The sequence below is a fragment of the Falco biarmicus genome, chromosome 17 (genome assembly GCF_023638135.1).
Source record: "Falco biarmicus isolate bFalBia1 chromosome 17, bFalBia1.pri, whole genome shotgun sequence".
In the NCBI taxonomy this organism is placed as follows: domain Eukaryota; kingdom Metazoa; phylum Chordata; class Aves; order Falconiformes; family Falconidae; genus Falco; species Falco biarmicus.
The window spans coordinates 3,231,920-3,251,739 of NC_079304.1; the positions used below are offsets into that span (position 1 = coordinate 3,231,920).

Below are 19,820 nucleotides of genomic sequence, written 5' to 3' on the forward strand. Positions count from 1 at the left end.
AGCCTTGTGTGAAAACTGCTATGAAAACACTTTACTGAAAACGGTGGTATTTAAATCGCTTGAAAATCAGTGAATACAGCAGAATATGCTAGCTTATTGACTACGAAGTGCATTGCCCTGAGAGTAAGGGCGGTCAGGTGCTTACCTCTTCCCCTTCCTCAGAATGGGTAGATAACTGGTCGTGTTGAATGATCTCGGCATCCTCCTCAGTTGGTCCGTTGCCCACCCGGATCCCACCAAAGTTGTGAGTTCCCTAACACATGCAGAAAAAGAAAGAGCAAAGTGTTGTTTGTGTTTTACTGTAAGAGCGCAAGAGTTTCTTATGAGTCCACGTGCAGCAGCAGCTCACAGAAGAAAACAAAATATTAAATATTAAGGCCCAGGTTAAGGCAGCTGTACAATTCTATTTCCCAGCTTGGATGGGAAAGATGCTGATTCCTGCTAGGGCTGGGGAAAAAAAGAACAGTCTGTCTGAATGAATACTTGACACATTTCTACAAAGTAATTGCAACACTAAGTAAAATAAAAGGCACAGCTCTCAAAGAGCACATTTGCTGGCACTGATGTACAACAGACCAACGTCTTGCCCGGCAGCTGTCGGACAAGCACTGAAACACCACTGCTGTTGTAAACGAAACAAGCCACACAGCGGCAACTCAAAGCAGAATAGACTGACACAAACATACACACACACGCTCACTCCCCACCAGCATCAGGCATAACACCACCACGCACGGGAAAATCAGACTTTCCCTTACTTGGGAACACCACGTTGCGCAAGCGGTTCCTTTTTTAGACATTTGTTCTGACATTCAACATCTGACCCTCAGCCACAACTCCCCTGCACGCCAAAGAGAAAAGAATGATCCGCAAACTGAGCTGAAACTTCAAAAGGGTCAGGAGCTCTTCTCACTTGACAACTGCAATTACTGCACGGTTAACACTGGATTTACGGCAGGCTTCCTTCTCTGTACCGTCTTATCACCAAGAAAGGATGCACAAACCTGTCCATCATCTGACAGTGCCCTCAAGCAGAGCTTACACGCATCGTAAATGCGTAGTGGACACTGAAGGCTTAACAGGCACATCGTTATCTTTGGGTTTCTGTTCGGCAAGCAGCGCCGCGCACCGTACAGGCGGGTTTCTCTTTCCCTCCAGATTTTCCAAAGACAGAAAAAGCTCATGACTGATCTGAAGGACTTTATACCTTAAGACCTGTGAGTCTGACCGACCTAGAGAGGCAAAGTAAAATGCCACAAATGGGAAGCAAAGCCCGGCATTTAGCTTTAGCACAGTACTGGGATCATCTCTGACATGGAATGGGAACGGGCTAACTCAACACATGAAGACTTCAGCAGCTTAGGGATGACTAAGCAAACCAAGGAGGCTCAATATCCATCCCACGACCTGTCTACTTTCACAGTGCATCGCTCTGGCATACCAGCGGAATGGCTGCTCCATGTTCTTTTACCTGATTTGTTCTTAGAAGTCTGCTTCTATTTTAGGCTGAATTATATTTGGCCGTAATGCCAGATGCGACTTAAAAGATTGTGTCAGGTTTCTAAAAACAAATTAGATAGACATTCCTGCTCTGAAAAGAAAATGAAAAAAATAAATAATAACTTATAATAGAACACTTTTTTTAGGATGCTCAGCATCTTTGAAACATTACAAGTTGCTGATGACTAGTATCAGTATCCTATCGATGTATTTCTAGCCTGTGTGAATTTGCACTTTTGCAGCTTTTCCCTCGCACCCAACTCGTCTGTTCTCTGCAAAATATCCAATCTCAACACAGCTCCAAAAGCCCTGATTCTTTACTTTATAACTACACCTCATACAAAGACCTTCCCTCACAGCTTCTTGTATTGAGATGCACTTAAAACGCTGGATGGATTATGCACAAAAGATCCATCTTCATTACTGCCATTTCTATGAGGCTATTTAAAATGTTGTGACAGAAATATTGGCCAACAGCTGAAAAGTGCCTCAAAGTACCTTTGACGTGATGTGCACAATGTGCTTCATGTAGTTTGTGAGGTTTACACTTTCTAATTAGGTAGCTTTCACAACTGAAAATGAGTTGAAATAGGCAGTACTGGGGAAGGGATCAAGTTCTAGGAGCTGCTGCAGTCTTCACCCTGCCAAAAAGCTTTGGTGGTAAAGGGCTGTCTGTAAATTTAGACACAAATAAGTAGAAACAACCGCTACCGAGGGGCTTATTCGTGCACAACCATTTTATAATAGTTTCAAGTCAAAGTGTCTACAAGGGCACAGTCAAAAGATCCAGTAATTACTGATATGAAGTTGTTGGGAGGCCATCACATAAACATGATGTTTGGGAACACATAATGCAAACAGAAATGCTTCACTGAGAAGAACCCTAATCTATCTTAAACAAATATGCAAGAAAAGGAAAAAAGGGGAACTTAACCTGGGGGGATGTGGCAGCAAGGTATTCTCGTGCTGCTCTGCAGGTTTTGATTTCAGCAGCACTCCTGCAAAGAAGTGTCTCTGCATTCTGTGCACACATAACTATTATCCTTCAGCCTGGTAGTTCTTCCAGAATGTATCAGTTTTGCTGAACTTTGCTCTTTCCAAGAGAAAGTGTTTTTCACCCTAAAGGTGCAGTTGCCATTCACTTATGAAATTCAGATACATTCCATGCTCTCTTGATAAATTAGATAGAAAGCCAACTCCCATCTTTAAATCCATCAGGTGATTTTTAAGTCCACTCACTGTTGCAGCCGCTGCTGCCTCTAGTGCCTGCTCGTTCGGGACTGTGCTGACTTGGGCCTCCACGGGTTGCCCTTCCTGATAGTGAATGGAAGAAGAGAAAGGGAGGAGGAAGAAAACAAAAAGAGAAAGGGAGACGAATGGAGGGGACATGGGAGGATGAAAGATGGTCAGAGAAGGGAGAGGAGGTGTCTTTAACTGAGCTGATCTTTCACTCAACATCCTAAAAGCTGTCTGCCATACATGCAGGGAGAATTTTCAAGTATCCTCAGTGCACGTGTGCCAGGTTCCTACATTTTATATATATTTTACAGTACAGTTGAAAACCTAGAGAGTACCCCAGAAGACAACCTCTCACATAATGACTGCGTAAGTCTATTTTTTTCCCTTTTAATTGTTATTTTTTTACCATCTGAACTGCTTTAACAAAGATAGCTGGTAAGTCTGCCAGCCCATTAAGCTTGCATCTCTGCTTTCACATTGTCAGCCTAGCGAAGGCACAGAAATGCATCCAGCAACCAGTTTGTCTTCCTAAACCAGCTGACAAAGCCCAAGCCAGATGCATTGTTTTTATCATTACCAACATAAAGAGTTTTTAAAAGCAGGTTTAATGCTGGATCCAGATCTGAGAAGCAGGCAGGCAATATGCAAAAACATTTTACAGGTCACAACGCACTGTGAACCTACATATCCAAGATCAAGATGGAGAACATAGCTTTTTAACCATAACTGGTTCTCATATTGAATATAAGAGGTAGTCACCCACCAAGTGCTTTCTCCTTAAATACTGATGGCGAAGGACCAGGGGTTTAGCTACCAGCATCCATGGCACGCACAGTAATGCCACCACCACGAGGAAACACTGGAGCCCTTGCTGTAAAAGAAACAAGATTCAGATGATTTAGCAGCCAGTCCATGCTCACACACATACACAAAACCCAGCAAGAGGTCTTATGCAACACTGAACAACTGAATTCCCAGAGTATGTGGATGCTTCAATCTCTCCTCTGCAACAGCAAGATGTGCTGTACTTAACACCTGCTTGCAGCTGCCCCATCTGACTGTACACAGCATGTAATGCTGATACTGGTTTATATCAGGGAAAAATCCAAAAGATTCTGCAGGGAACAAGAATTTGGCAGACATCTGATAGCGCTGGGAGGAAATGGCATTAGCATCTTAGCAAAGCTTAGAGGCACAACACTGCACAGGCAGGACAATATTCCTAATCACTTTCCTCTATTAATCTGGATCCAAATGTTCTGGAGCCACAGCTGACATGTTCAGACCGATATAAATTCCTGGTATAGGGATTATTCCTTCCTTCCTTCAACATTACATAGTGTCAGGCTTCGGAAATGATGGCACGTTTCCTCTAACACAGAGGAAAAATGTTTCATTCTTGATTTCACAATTACTGTAAAGTCAATGAAAGACTAATATCACGAAGCATCTCTGATATTATTCCAGCAAGACCACGCACCTGCCCTTTATAAAGCATCTTATTACTGGTATCACTGTAGGAGAACAGAAACATGTTGATAAAGTGTATTAAAAGGCTTGGTGCATCCTTTGACGTGTGAGCATCATAGGCTGTCCATTTGTAGAAAATTAGAATAACAAGATATCCAAACAGTGATGACATGAAAATCATTTCTGGAATAAATCCAAGGTATATGTTCAGTGGCTTCTTAAAATAGCTATAAGGAAAAAAAGGAGAGTTTAAGATTACATTTGGTTAGCATTAGGCGTATGTAGGGCAAATACTTCTAATGAAAACGTGAAGGGAGTTTTTGGAACAAAACTGCAGGGGCTCAGCGTTTCAACAGTAGCTGGGACTTAAGCACAGCAACTACTTGACATGCATCGTTCTACGTATGCGGTCAGAAGCAACTGCACTGCACCCTTCAAATCAGGAGGTTAAAGTCTGATAAACTCCTGCATCTTAAACTAAACACACACATTACACCCAAAGAATTTCCCGCCCCCCCCCCCCCCCCCATGAGAAAAACAGAGCAAAGCACTTACATATGGTTGAGAAGACTCAACGTGACACCAAAAAGCATGTGGATAATGCCAAGAATCACAGACATTTTCATCTTAAATGAATTGAGGAAGGCCAGTTTATTGCTGGCAATGTTCCAAATCTGTGAAAAACAACACTGAGTAAGCCAAACGCCGAGTAAAACAACAACAGAGGAGAATGAAAATCTTCATTTGAACTTAAACTGTATCAACAATCCAGGAAGCATTAGGCTGTAAGAACAAGTTTTTTTTTTAAAGATGCGTTTGTCACACAGATATCTTTCGGGAAAATGAGCAGACAACCTTTTCTGCTAAGAACGCTGTCTTACAGCAACTGATCCCACTACCAGAGCAGGAATCAAACCTCGCTTGTTTTTATATTAGGCAAAAGTAGCAGGAAAAAGGGGGCTGTATCCTTGTCAGAAAAAAATACGATTTTTCATTTAAATGAACAGTGATGCATCGTTCTGATTTTCTGCACTTCCTCATGTGGAACACATGAGTTTTGTATCAAAGATGCTAAGCAGTGTTGCTGATGCAGGCAGATACAAAATCACAGGATTATTTGGAAACTCACATTCCTGAGACTGACTGGAGAAAAAAACCCAAACAACTTTCCTCAAGGTAAAAAAGTAACCTCATGAAGTGATTCCCAAGTCTAGATTTGATTAAACCACTACAAGTTAGAAAGTGTGAAAAAGAAGCCTTTAAGTGGACCTGAGAGCAAGTCTCTCTATCCTGAATCTACTGTCTCAACAGGCACTGAATTAATTTTAACATTCAGGAGTATTTACAACATTGATTAAGAGTTTGCTAAGGGAATGGCTGGGCTGTGGAAATCTTGCACAGTGAACTGGACAGGTACTCTTCTTTCTGTTAACACAGAGGATGTTCTTAAATGAAGCAAAGGAAGGAAAAGCTCTTACTGGGTCAATGCCAAAGGGGTAGGGTCCACCGAACACCCCGGGAATAGCAGGGTTCAGCTGAAGCAGAGGAGTAGTCTCTAGCAAGGCATCTCTGTTTGGGTATAAGTAGATTACACAAACATTAACACAAGCAACTCTGTCCATTCTCTGCAAAAGCTAGCAACATTTATCCCTTGTAAGAGCAAGGAGTATCTCAAACAGAGAGAACTTTAAGGTTCTTGTGTGGTCCCAGAGATTTTCCTGAATGAATAATAAACCTGTTTCTTGATCTGTTATTGCCACAAGGAAGAACGATGCAGGAGACAGGAATCTTGCTACATCTATGAGGAGAAAGGCGCTAAACTACATATTTCCCAGAAAAAAAAAAAAAAAAAAAAGCTGATTTGGACCATGGTAGATATTATCTTCATTATATTCACACCCTTCTTCCAATTCTACTTGAGACTGAGTTCAGAATTTTGTTTTCCTGACTTGGGAGGACAATGGGGAAAGATAAGCCACCTGCTTATCACTGTCACTCTTTATCTAGTTATCAATGATTTACTCACGACCAATTGCCTTTTGAGAACATGGGCCGGACACTCCATGACGAACCGAACATATTAAGAGACTTGGAGAAACAGTCATTGTAGATGAGGCCTGTGTAAGTGGAGAACAGTCCCATCAGCAGAATGATGTATCGACCACTAAAAACCATGTTGAACATCTAGTATAAAAAACAAAACAAAACAAAAAAGGAACAAAGAAAGTCCACGAGAGGAAGGTCTCTCAAAGACAGAACAGTAAAATCAGCCACCTGCAGGACAAACAATACCGGCTGTATGGACTAAAAGCCCAAAGCCTCTATTTCCCCATGGCAGGGATTAAGGGTGCAAAAGGTAGCGCTGCATAACAGAATTTGAGTACAGCAGATAAAACAGGCAGCACGGCTGTCTGCAGGGAATCTGGGATTAGTCGTGGAGGATAAATTGCACTCCACGCACTGATGCAAACCCCCAGCTGGCAGCACTGGTTTGGAACTAGGCAGCACAGCCCCTGTTCAGCTTTCTCCATGTTCTGTCAATGTATCTTCACTCTGGTTCACCTCCTGTCAAGCTAAGCCCTGAGCAAGCAAAACCCACCTAGATCAGCAAATAGAATCGTCGGGGGATATAATATACACATACAGACATTAGGAGTTTGAGTGACTGAACCCCTTTATGATCCAATCAAGTTTTGGGTGATTTGTTTAAAACAGCTCGTCTACTACAGTTGATAAACAATTTCCTTCAAATAACTGAAAGGAATAATCTCCTATAAGTATCCGAAAGGAAAACTAAAAGAACTCACTATTATCAAATTATACTACTCAGTCTGTGGTCTAGTGGCTTCCCAGTCTGTGTGCCTCACAAATTTCAAATGGGAGGAGTAGCAGCCATTGCCAACGCAAGGGAGGAAGGATGTGAGTAAACCAAAGCTGCAACTCTTTCTTTTAAATGCAAAGCTCAGCATAACCTGCCGCTTTACCTCATTGTCACTCTTCTGTGACAGAATACGACTTTCCCTAATCACCATCCAGACAGCAATCAGAGTCATCAGGATTCCATGGCCAAAATCTCCAAACATCACAGCAAACAGAAACGGGAAGGTAATGATCGTATATGGTGCTGTAAGAGAAAAAGATGACCCTCCTACTGCACTGTATTTGAGTGAGACCACATTTACCACAGCACAATTTACACAGTTGAGCAATACAATTCCCAGGCTTCTCCTCTGCTTCTGGAAGGTGTTAAGTACTCTGTTAGAAACTTTCATACAGGATAGACAATACAGAGAAAAATCATGACTAAAAAGTTGAGATAGATGTCTTAGACTTTTATAAGTTTGAATTTACCTGGGTTTATTTCCCGGTATGTTCCAATGCCGTAAGCATCAACAATGTTTTGAAAGCCAGAAGTAAACTTGTTAGTTTTGTTGTATGTTGGTGGGGTCTGATTGGTTTGCATCCTGTTTAAAATAGATGGGACAGTGGATCCGCTGTGTTCCTGTTTAAAAAAATAAATACATTCAAAAACGCACCCTCAGAGCACTCGAGGACAGAGTACAATGCTATTTTCTTGTTAGCATCTGGAAAACTACAAGCTTGCATGTTTGTAGTGTGCTTGCACGATGAGAAATACACTTGAGCAGCTGGGGAAAGTTGCCAAGTTTCCACTGCTCTCCACTCTGTACACTGTACAGCAGGAGGAGAAGCACATGTAGTAAGGATGAACGTTGTCTGATGAGGACAGACAAGAAGACTCATGCACTCTTTAAAAAAAAAGACTTTTTAAACAGCAAATGAAAGGATTTTAAGACACCCAACTCTATTGTCTATCTGAGCAGAGGGCGAGCTTGCCAATGTCCTGGACAGCTCCTTTTCGGTAAGTTCCACTATATATCCAAACAGCATGACTACAAAGCACAGCCAGGTGAAATAAATGTACCAAAGGACTCAAATGCAGGAAAATGCCCTACCGTTACAAAATTTTCCTGAACTGAAAGCTTTACACAACATATATATTACAAAGTTTATCTATAAGCCATGATTCCCGCATGTTAAATAAACTGTCCTCTGTGTGGATGGATTCAAATAGCTCAAAGGGATGATTTTCAGAGCCTCGCAATTCGGAAAAATCAATTAATCCATGCTGTGTTTGCCAACACTTGATAGTCTGCTCGAACAGCGGCAGACAAGAGCAGTACGGCAGTTACTCACAGTGCCTCTCCTGAGAGCAAACTGGATAGAATCGAGGTCAGCAACAGGACACCAGACTTCAGCAATCAAGCACTTTTGTGTCACATCGATATTGCACAGATTCAGGGTATGGTAGATAGCCTTCATCTTGCGTACTTTGATGAACCAGACACGGATATTTTTAGCGGCTGCCTGCAACACCCTTTGGCGATGATCCTCTGTTTGGTTCAGCACCTTTCATAGAGAAGCAGGATAAAGATGAAGCAAAGCCACTGCCCAAAACTCAAAACAGAGAAGTGTACAGTGAAATGGGGCTGACCAACAGGACAAGCTTTAGCCGCCAGAGGATGGAGGGATGAGCTCTCTCCTCCACCCGATGCACAAGCCTGCCACACGCCTGCAATATAGGCTTTAGCCTCCACATTAACCAGTTCTGCTAAAAGATTTAAAGGCTTCTTTTTCCAGGGATCCTTTTTGACTGCTTTCCTCCTCCACCTCCAAAGTCAGCGGGTATTTCAAACAATGAACCGTTCAGAGATCACAGAGAGTGTTTTTTCCTCCACCCAGGTTAAAAGAGCAGAGAAGAGTTCTACAAATGAGGTGTACACTGCCTTAAGAAAACACGTGCTTACAATGGAAGACTTTTTTACTGAAAGGAAAAGGAGAGAGTGTTTTCTACTAAGGGTGTTTTCCAACTGGAACATATCTAACTCGGGCCAAGTCAGATTTCCAGACTGGAAAGTCTTAGACTCGAGGAAAAGTAAGGGCACAGGGCACAGGTTTGAATCCTACTAGTTAAATTACTTCTGAATTCTTGTCTACCTTAAAATTCCTGAACAGTTGCACTACAGCACTCCCAGCTTGAGACAATCTCTGTATCAAATAAGCAGTCCAAATTCAACCATTTTTCCTTTTAGTTTCTGAACCTTTATTTTTTGTCTCAAATAGCTTAAATTTTTCTGCATAACATACTGCCTTTCTTCCTTGAAGCAAGCATCAAATATTTCAGAGGTGGCACCCAGGAGATTTGCACGCTGGTTACTTTTTACCAACACTCAAGCTCCTGCACAAGAGATTAGCTGTAAAGCAGAAGCTCTTCAGGACAGCACAACATGAAAATAAGACGACAGGCAGAAAAAAAGAACAGCTAAGTTAAAGTTAGTGTTGTTATCTCAACATGGAAATAAGTTTTAAGTTCTTGCAGATGAAACAGGCAATTGATTATACAAGCATGCCTCCAGAGTTGAAAAATATCGTATCTCTTACACATGCGCATTCCTCTCTGCTCCTGGTATGCAAGTTCTCTGTCAATGCTGTACTTACACGTATATAATTAACTGCTCAGCTCTCCAGAAAGAGCAAACCACCCCACCATCCTAACCCCTGACAAAGAAAACTGAGCAGATGGTCTCCAAACATCTTTCTTGCACTGCCTCAGAGGCTAGCCTCAAACCACCAGGAGCTGAAAACACTTTCTTCTAAGAGGGCCAAAAAGTCTCCTGTTTTAGTAAGATCCAAAGAAGTTTTCAACCATATTATTAAAGAAAAAAAGGAAAAAGGGCAGTGACCCCAGTTATTTTACCATCTGAAGATCATCAATTCTGGTATTGACACCAGAAGCCATTTCCTTCCGCTCCTGTGGCGTTTCTGGGCATGGGTAGAGGGAGGCACGGAATCTGAAAGACATGCAAGCCACCTTAGTAACAAAGATGGAAAGAAGATAAATCAGTCAGGGAAATAACTGGCTGAGCCTGAACACAGAAATAAAGCAAAAAGCACCTTAAGAGAAGTTTCTGATCAGCAAAAGCTGCCAAGCTCAGTTTCAGTCTTTAAATCAAGCAGGTACGTAAGTTTGCTTTAGGCCAAACCAGAAGCTGAATGCTTAAGAAATGGAAGTAGGAGAAAATCCTCTGTTCCCTGTGCTGACAGCATCTCAAAGGCACTGGCACAAAGCTGATTAGCCGTCCCAGTGCAGGGTGCTGCTATCACGCCAACGCAGCTGCCGCTAGAAACAGTCACTATTGGTTTCTCCCTGTGAGAATACTGACTGCTGATACCCCACGAGGTCTGTCTGAGAGTTCAGCACTTGAACTCCCTTGGTTTTAGCATTTTCTAGCATTTTCTAGCAAAGGAGACATCCACTTGTGGAGCATTACAGGCTTGGGGAGTGGCTAGTTTGACTGTAAAATACACTTCAGCTACTTATGGTATGGTTTATTTGCTGCCGAAATACGTACTCCTAGTCACTGTGAAATAAGGAGTTAAAAAATACTGATACTGTCACATCAATGCGTTTCAAATATTTGAGAAAGCTGCCCAGCTCTAAGACTTTCCTACCCTTCACATATCTTCTTGACTCTGTTCTTCAGCTGGTCACCTTGGAAAAAGATGATAAACACAGACTTGTGCACGTAATCCCCCTAGAAGAGAAGAAAGAGCATACTGTAATGGCTCAGGTATTTACAAAAATTAGCATTATAGCAAATTACAACAGAGTTCTATTTCTCCTTCCTCTGAATCCGTACATACAGAGTGCATACTTGCACAGTGAGTCAAGAATGTACCTTAACAACAGCGAAACAATCACAAGGAAAGCAATTTTCTTAGCCTCAGTACAGAATACCCCAACTATACTTGTGTTTACTGAAGCAAAATGTTCTAGATAACCTATTATCTAGTCTATGCAATAAAGTAAACAGGAAAACCTGGGAATATCTCCAACAGAGGTGCAATGAAATATTTATCGGCACTTACTGCAGTCAGCTCACCTACAGAATCAAGCAAAAAAACCCTAAAAGAGTGAATGAAAATAAGTTGAAACGGAGTTTAACAACTTTGATTCTCCAGGGAGGCCAACAGCACATTCTTTGTACAGCTGTTTTCATGTTGGTAGCCAGGTCCACTTTCCTGCGTTTGTTGACAAGTTATTGTTCTACCTTACTTAGGAAACTTTAACATAATGTTTCAAGAATAATGACATTAGGTGTAACCTCAATTTAAGGAAGTGTTGCACAATAAGAACAAAGTCTCTCCTAGTAGACAGATAATTCAACAGCAGCAACCAGCAGGACAAGAGAATGAGTCAGACTTACATGAGGAACAGAGAGGCAGTTACTGAGTTGCAACTCCGTCTTTGTTCCTGTGAAGCCTACACACAGCCGTGCTTTTTATGGGTTAAGAGCAAGAGTTCCCAAAATTTGGGCACTGTCCACTGATACGAGCAGAGGACGCTGAATGTAAAACCACTATATATTGCTGATGTCCAAAAGAGCCTCTTTCAAGGAGGACTGCTACTCACTCAGAACTGCACACAGGACTTGCACTTGTAGTTTGCACCACTGAAGCAACTACGCCTGCTGCAGTCCAGATTTTGAGGTTTTCCCCCCCTCTTTCAACAGCATTCACCATCCACCTTGCTATTTTTGTTTTAGTAAAACGGGAAAACATTTGTCACTGAAGCCTCAGAGGCTGCAAGCAGGTACTGTGAAGGGACACAACACAAACATTTGCCTGTGTGGAGTTCACTGAGGGACAGAGGCTTAGATCTAGAGGTCTTAGAGCCTTTTTACAAAGCTGAGACTTTTTCTGCTGTAACCAATAGTTCCTTTTACCGTTACAGGATCCTCCAGGGGGTTTTCAATTTCTGCTTGACGCAGGAATACGTTCCCTCGGCACACTCGCCATAGCATGCGCTCAAACATGGGGATTCGCTCACGGTTGATCACACCAGCCACAAACCTGTACAGGGGACAGCATAAACCTAAGTTCTGCACCTAAAAGAATACATACACTTGCCCAAAACACTGATGGCAACTGGAGTTTAGCATCAAATTGAAAGCTACAAAAATCTTGGTTTAAAATTAGGGGTTTTTAAGCAAAACGGAAGGTCTTCTAAATACATAGAAACAGCACAACAAAAACAAGTGCACTATAGCACAAGCTATGCCTTTTAACGGAATGAAATTGTCTATTCAAAAAATAAATCACTAGTTCAAGGAGAAACAAACGCATGCAGACACAGAGTTTCTGCGCCTGCTAGTCTCAATTTCAGTAGGCTCCTCATACATTACATGGCAAGGATTATAGCAGTCACGGCTACCACTGACTGTGTCCTAGGCATGTGCTTCAGAAGACCTCACTGGTTCAAACCCCTATGTCCAGATACAGAATGACACGCATGAAGACACCCTGGAAGCAGCTAACAAAGAGGATATAGAACTACGTGGGTTTTCCAGAGGATTAGGTGCCCACAGTAGTTACTAGTTTCAATAAAGCCATGAGAGCTCAGTACGTCTGAAAAAGCAACCAGAACAGATTTACAAAGAATAAACTAGGTTCATTTTTTTGTGCAGAGAAAAATGCGTGAAGCACAAATATGAACTGGAGAGTGAATGTATACAAAGAAGAGAGACAAACAGCTAGGTTTAGATCAGCCTTCATCTGCTTGATGTGCCAATCTGGAAAGTTCCACAACTGCACTCAAATCAGTGCTGATTCCACGAGCTGAACCTAAGGCAGCAAGCCTAAAGCCAGATAAAAGAAAGCACAAACTGCCATTACCCAAGTCGTAGCGGGGCACCTCTTCCCATCTCACTTGGTTCCAGGAGTGAAGAGGATTCCTCCAACAGGTCTGGATCCGCCATCTGCTGATGATGCAATTCAGCCTGAATTCACAAATCAATTAATATCTAATGAAACTAGTTAGTGGCATGCAGGGAATGAGGAACCAGGAGATAGTTTGGGGAGACAAAAAAAAGAAGGAAAAAAAAAAAAAAGGAAGAACAAACATAGACAGCAAAAAGAGGAACTAGATGATAGAAAAGACAGCAAGAATCATACAAGGAAGGAGAAAAACAAGAGGAAAAGTGGAATGGCTCAGCAAAGCTTCCATACAAGAAAGGTCTGAAGATTGCTGCAACATAACAAAGGGGCTGTGGGATATATAAGTCTGAAGAAAGGCAGAACTGAAAAAAATTTATCGAGTTTTAAATACAAGTGATGTTCCCAAGAACCATTTTTTAATGGCACAAAACAGTGACATCCTTTACTGTCATTTTCCCTAGATCTTAAATAGGGAAAAACGTGATGGTAGATGCCGATTCCCTCTTGGACTACTTGTGCATTTTCTGAACGCTAACAAAGACGCAAAAGACATTTCTGAGAGCTGCCTGGGGAATGATACTTGCATGTAAAGATGCGTGGGAGTCTTGCTGTATGCAACAGAACGAGTCTCAGGTAAGTCTGCCACAGCCACTTGCACTGACCTTGGCAGCTTGCACCTTCACAAGACTGTAACCCTACAACCAGTTCTGCAAGACCTGCATATCCTATACACGCCGCTCTCCTGCCATACTCCAAAACAAAGGCTTTTCGGAATTACAGGAGGCCAGTTTGATTCCATGTCACTTGCCACATCAGTGTGGACACAAGGTCAGAATCAGTAACAAAACCTGGAAGTCCTGGATGGTAATTTTCTTTACTGGCTTTACAAAGTTCTTCCTCCAGGAAAAACATACAGTATTGCCAGCTTCAAAATATGCTTACTGATTAAATCTTTTCATTCTTCAAGATATTTATCCTCAGTCACTATATGTATTATTGCCAGACACATAAGATGTATCGCTTAGGGCAGTCTGACAATGTTGCTCAATTTTGCCTAGTCAGGCATTAAAACAGGACACAGTTTTATACTGTCCTTCATGGCAACTAATTTTGCAGGCTAAAATTCTTGGGAATACAACTTGCAAGCATCAGCAATTCAGGTCAGGAAGGATGCTCAAATCACATCCTCTTGTGCACCATCTTCATACTTCATTCAGCCCCGCGTCAGTTATTTCTACCTCTGCAGCTTATATAATGAAACGACAAAAATTACAGTTCCTTCACACAAACAGAGGACCAAATTCTACCCTCTGTGGTACATACACGGGAGGTCTTCCCCACCAAGCAATCAAGAGAACTTGCCACAATACACTTGAAGGTAGAGTTTGACCCTAGAACACATAAAATGCATGCACACGTACAGCACAGCCTTGCAAAAGTATATAGCAAGTTTAATACCTCAGCCACAGTTTCTTTATTTGTGCAATAGCTGCGTCACAATTTGAGTGAAAAACCCTACAACATTTTACTTGCACGTCAAATAAAAGAATTTACCATATACAAGAAAAGTTTTTGCAAGGCTGACATCAAACGCAGCTCAGTTGTTTGTACACACACTTGCTTTAGCTTACAGATGTTACAAAAGTAAGGGAGCCCTTAATTTAGTTTTGAAAGGATCAGAAATTCTTCATGTTGGCTTTCCACTTTAAGGCAACTTGTTGCAACATCAAGAACTGAACAAAAATTTTGCTTCATAGAGAACACAACCAAAATAAGAACGTTTGGGACCCCAAACCATAACATACAGACCAAACATATCAGTGATTACTTGATATCTAGATTTCAGGATATCCAAAAACTGGAAGTTACAAGTTTAAGAGGCTTGTATTGTATTTGTCGGTAATCAAAACACTCTTGATAATTTTTGTGAAGTGCACCACATTTTAGGACGTGAAATAAAAAAAAAAAAAAAAAAAGGATATCACAGGTGAAAACTTTGGATTCGCCTCACTTGAGGGAGTAATTCTTATAAATGTCTGATATTACTTCTGACCCTTCTGAGCTATGCATCCTTTATTCAGGACGCTACCTAAAACAAAGACAAGCCCTGCTTAGGGGGGTTGAAATTACAGAACAAAGCAGCCTAGAATAAATTTGGATTAGACCAGTTTTACTAAATGAGAACTTTCTTACACAAGGATTATTTGCCTGACAAAGCACTATGTTCTTTAAATTCATCTCTCAACTACTCTGCCTGGATGATCACACCCTTTCTAAAAAGGGAATAGCATAGCAACATCAGCTCTGGTTCTGGGAAGGTAACTGAAGCAGTATTGTAAGATTTAACAGGAATAAAAAATTGAGAGACTGTCAAAATGAAAAAAGCTGTCCAACTATGCAGAAAATCAAGACTCTAAGAAATTTACTTTGAATAGGCGTTTTCACCAGCAGTGAGTGAAATACTGTAGTTATTATGAAGAATTTTTTACTACATCAGGTTGTTCAGGATTGGAAAAACTCAAGCAGCTGCAAACCAGTAATTAGAAAGCAGACCTCTCATTATTAGGCATTTTTACATTGCTTATCATTTACCCAGATCAGCACCTTTAATCTCAAGGCCTCGAAAAGAAGGTTCATTTTCCCTACTCTTGATTACAGTTCTGCTCTGTAACGGTTCTGGATCACAACACGCACCACCATACAATTCAAGCCCCTTCCAGTTCACAAACAGAACAAAAAATCAATTTTCACAAGAACTAAGGATTCATTTCCCCATCTAACTTACTAACCCAGAGCCCAGACAGAAATGACAGATGCAAAACAAACAGAAAAAAGCAGATGGTGAGAAGAGTTAGAGGAAAGAGAGACAGGGGACTGCATGCCATTAACCATTACTTTTCCAGTCTTCTTTTACGCTCACACTCTAGGCAAAACTTTCAGAGAAATCTCTCCAGCTCATACCGTTCTTCATAAGCAAAAACAAGAAGACTGAGAAAAGGAGCATAATCATCAACATGGTGTGTTGAAACAAGAAACGGCTACTTTGACTAGAACGGTCGTATCAAGAACAAGTGAAAAAAATTTTGCCATCCTCCCTCCCCCAGCGCACAAACTCCGGAGAGCAGAGCAAATGCCAAGTGCAAAGTTAATTTGGATAGTAAGCCATTTCTTGTGCAACTTATTACTATGAATAACATCATCTTAATTACAAGTTATTGAAGTCTTCGAGTGTTGAAGGTACTGTACAAATGACAGCATGCAGAAATGAAGCGTTCACCATGTCAGGATAATTAGTAGACTGTGCAAGACTTAGAAGCCCTGGACTAGGCAGGTTCTCTCACACGCAGCTGTTTGCTCTTTACAGGGTGAACCGAAGCAGTTTGACGTTTTCGATGCTTATGTTTTACTGAACTTCCCACATGAGCTGTTCAGTTTGCTTTTACATAGAGCAGTGCATTTTATTAGTGGTATGTTGTTCTACTATTCCAGACAACAGCTATCTAAAAGGAGCAGGACCATATCAAAACTTGCCAGTTCCATTTAAGTCTGACATGATGTCCCTTTTGTGGGTGACCTGATGTAGACTGTTTAGAAAATTGATTTTAATCCTTAAATTCAGTATGACCATACTGTACTTAGAGAAAAGCAGCAGGCAGCTCTCACCAGAAAGGACAGTAATTAATAAAAAAGCACACAGCACTAGCTGCGCTTGCTTTTACTCAATACCCAGAACAGGCAGGCAGTGGCACCTCAAGGCAGCAAAGTAATGGATTATCAGGTTAACACTGTTTGTCCAAAAAAACGTTTGTAAGTGAACATTCAACACTCGAAGTCGAGGCGTTTTTTGTACTGAAACCAACCCCATGGCCAATCAACCCATCACACTAGCAGCAGTATCTATGACAGCAGTGACTAAGACTTGGGTTGGCACGGGAATAACCTTAATGCCTGAACAGGCAGCATCCTGTGCCAGGAAACCAAAAAACAAACTGTTCAATAAACGGTCTGAAGTTTGCAGGAGCTCAGCTCTACTTGATCACAGCCTTTGTAAATACCAGAAGCCACCTCAGTTAAAAGCCCTTTGATCAAACCGTTGCAGTGAGAGGAAACAGGACATATCCTCACCGTTCTAAAACACATACAGGAGCTCTTTGAGAAAACTCCCTAGACTTTGAGATACTTAAGCTTTACAATGAAGAATTATGTCTTCTCCCGTGTAGGCTTTATGTCTGTATCATGAATGACATCAGAGAAGTGCTTCCCAGGCCCAGTGAAAGAGTTGCCAGTTTCTGGTCTAGCTGGTATTTGGCAAAATGTTGAAGATTAAATGGCAGCTTTGCTCCAGAACTTGCTTCTGAAGACTTTCGGGTTTGATCAAAGGCTCAAATAAGTAAATAAATAAATAATCTATTAGTGCAGCGGACTTTGTATTATGACCCTAATGAGTAATCACCATATAACATTTCAAAGGCTGAAGAGAAATCAAGCTTGATTGTAATTCCTCTGTGTAAGCAAGGCATGACTGCTCATCTGTACCAAAGAAACTCTTACCCACTGAAGAAAGCGTTCACTGTGGCACCGGATTTTTGGTCTGTTAATGTGCTTTAAAAACTACTAGCACCTTAATTATTTTACACAATTTTCAGACCAACCATTGCTTAACTAAACCAAACCCAAAACAACATCATAAGAGATAAACCATGGGTAGCTATATGTACTGCATGAAAAATGGAAAATAATTTGAGAAGCTTCTTAAACAAAGCATAAAAATGACCCTGCTGTCCAAAACAGCAACTCAAAATATATTTAAGAATAAAAATGGTAATCTGTGGGAGAGGAGCCAGCTCCCCAAGTGTTAACCCGCTCCCGGTATTCTGACCTCATCAAAAAATTGTTGAGTTTTACGCAGTATGAATTTTAATTCTGTCAGCTCCAAGAAATTTCTCTTCAGAGCCTCCTGGTTTGTGTTGATTTCTTTAAGCTCATTTTCAATTTTCTCAAAGTTTGCCTGCAAGATGTAAAAAGGAGAAGGAAAAAGGACTTAAAGCAATTCCATTAATAAGTGCTGTTAAGTCTATCAAAACAAGAAAATGGGCAAGATGCTTTACATCCCCACATGATTTGCATGCAATTATGGATGCATCTCCAGTCTGCTCTGATACACAGAACCAGATCCGTGACATTCTCTTCAGGCAACTTGAAACTTTTCATCCTCAGCCAGTCTTTTACAGCCTGGATTTATATAGCTGTCCTCAAATCATTAAAAACCCTTATAAACTTTATGACAGATCCACCAGAAACTGTGCAGTGCCAACAATTTTTACTCATTTAAAGGGGTGAAATTCCTTTTAATTGCTTTTACTTCTAACTGTATTTGGGTAACTGCCCAAGAAAAACAATGTTTGTGAATCAAAACCAACCTGATGTGAGCTAGTAGAGCTAGCACTTCAGCTGACAGTGGGGGACTATGATTAATACACCTTTGCCCCTAAAGTCAACGGGCATCTACCAATGGAGATAATTTCCCCCGTTTTCATCTAGACTCAAATGACTACCTAAGTCAAATAATTATTTGACAAATTATAGGTGCAGATTATTATTTGAGTCTCAAAACACGTTATTACCTCCAAGTCAATCATGTCACGTGGAAATGGCACCTCCGGGTTTTCACCAGTGTCCATGATAGGAATATTTGCTTTTTTAATCTCCTTCTCAACAAACCCTGGAGAGACAGCATGGTTAACATTAACTAAAAAGATAAAACAGTATCATACTGTCACCGTAACCTCCACTGAGCCCTATTAGCAGCTGGGAACTCTTCCACCTCCTATTCCAAGATCATTTTATTTGGTTGAAGTTCTCTTTCAAGCAGGAGGTGGATCCCTGCAGGCAGCCTTCACCCCCCTGGCCAGCGCTGTGGTTTCTCACACTGCCTTGCAGGTTTAGCCCTTTTTTGTTGTTGTTTTAAAACCCAGAGAGACACGTACGCAGCTTTCGGTCCATTTCCTCGCACCTCCTGACTTCATTAACGAATTTACGCTGGAAGACGTTCACGTCCGGGTTCAGCTGCAGGGAGAGACACGGTTCCTCAGCGACACCCACCAGCCCCGCCACGGCCCGAGCACCGGGCCCCGCGCAGCCCTGGGAGCCAGGGGCGGCTGTCACCGCCCCCCCGGGCCCCCTCCCCGGCGGTGGGACACCGAGGGGCCCGTGCCCGGCGGGTACTCACGTCACGGAACTGGACCTTCCCCAGCTCGCCCAGCTCGCTGACACAGCAGTACGCGGCCTCGGACTGGAGGAAGAGCTGGGCCAGGGTCATCTCCTCGCTGCGGAACAGCTCCCCCATGGCGGCGCCGGCCCCGCCGCGGCCTCTGAGGAGAAGGACCGTGAGAACCGAGCGCGGTCGGCCGCGGGGCCGGGCTGGAGCGGGGGCCGGCTGGGCCGGCTGGGCCGCAGGGGCCTCGCCGCCGCCGGAGCCTCCCCGCCGCCGCCCCCCAGGGCCCCGGCTGCAGCCGGCAGCGAGGAAAGCGGACGGATCCGGATCCGGATCCGGATCCAGCCCTCCGGCCCCCCGGCCCGCCGCGTTACCTGCCGCAGCCCCACGACGCCCAGACCCGCAGCGGCCGCCACCAGCTGATCCGCGGCGGCTCCCGGCCCTGACGTCACCGCGCACGCGAGGCGGGGTCACGCCAGCACGTCTCCTAGCGACGGCGCGTCGCGGCCGGGCCCGCAGCGGAAGTGACGGCATCGGGCAGGAGGGGGGCGGGGGGGGCCGGCCTCGCCGCCCCGCGCCGGGCCCGCTCCACCGGAGGGGC

At 42.7% G+C, this 19,820-nt stretch overlaps 1 protein-coding gene across 8 annotated transcripts in view; it reads right to left on the reverse strand.

Moving 5' to 3' along the window:
• ATP6V0A1 (ATPase H+ transporting V0 subunit a1) overlaps positions 1-19,745 on the reverse strand; it is a 30,494-nt gene extending 10,749 nt beyond the window's left edge. For 5 of the 8 annotated variants that reach the window (XR_008825911.1, XR_008825910.1, XM_056362118.1 and 2 more), the window contains exons 1-18: positions 19,594-19,745; positions 19,235-19,376; positions 18,993-19,071; positions 18,630-18,727; positions 17,885-18,013; positions 12,964-13,067; positions 12,015-12,141; positions 10,741-10,823; positions 9,986-10,079; positions 8,425-8,637; positions 7,561-7,711; positions 7,194-7,333; positions 6,236-6,393; positions 5,688-5,778; positions 4,765-4,883; positions 4,220-4,436; positions 3,503-3,610; positions 146-253 (exon numbers count right to left, since the gene is read on the reverse strand). Coding sequence is in view for 6 of the 8 variants with exons in the window: in XM_056362118.1 (XP_056218093.1) it covers positions 146-253; positions 3,503-3,610; positions 4,220-4,436; positions 4,765-4,883; positions 5,688-5,778; positions 6,236-6,393; positions 7,194-7,333; positions 7,561-7,711; positions 8,425-8,637; positions 9,986-10,079; positions 10,741-10,823; positions 12,015-12,141; positions 12,964-13,067; positions 17,885-18,013; positions 18,630-18,727; positions 18,993-19,071; positions 19,235-19,351 (2,136 nt within the window). In the remaining 2 variants the exon portion in view is untranslated. Of the gene's footprint in view, positions 1-145; positions 254-2,739; positions 2,815-3,502; positions 3,611-4,219; positions 4,437-4,764; positions 4,884-5,687; positions 5,779-6,235; positions 6,394-7,193; positions 7,334-7,560; positions 7,712-8,424; positions 8,638-9,985; positions 10,080-10,740; positions 10,824-12,014; positions 12,142-12,963; positions 13,068-17,884; positions 18,014-18,629; positions 18,728-18,992; positions 19,072-19,234; positions 19,377-19,593 lie in introns of all 8 variants that reach the window. The other 3 variants (XM_056362117.1, XM_056362115.1, XM_056362119.1) reach the window with 2 other exon arrangements.
• Positions 19,746-19,820: the final 75 nt, after the last annotated feature.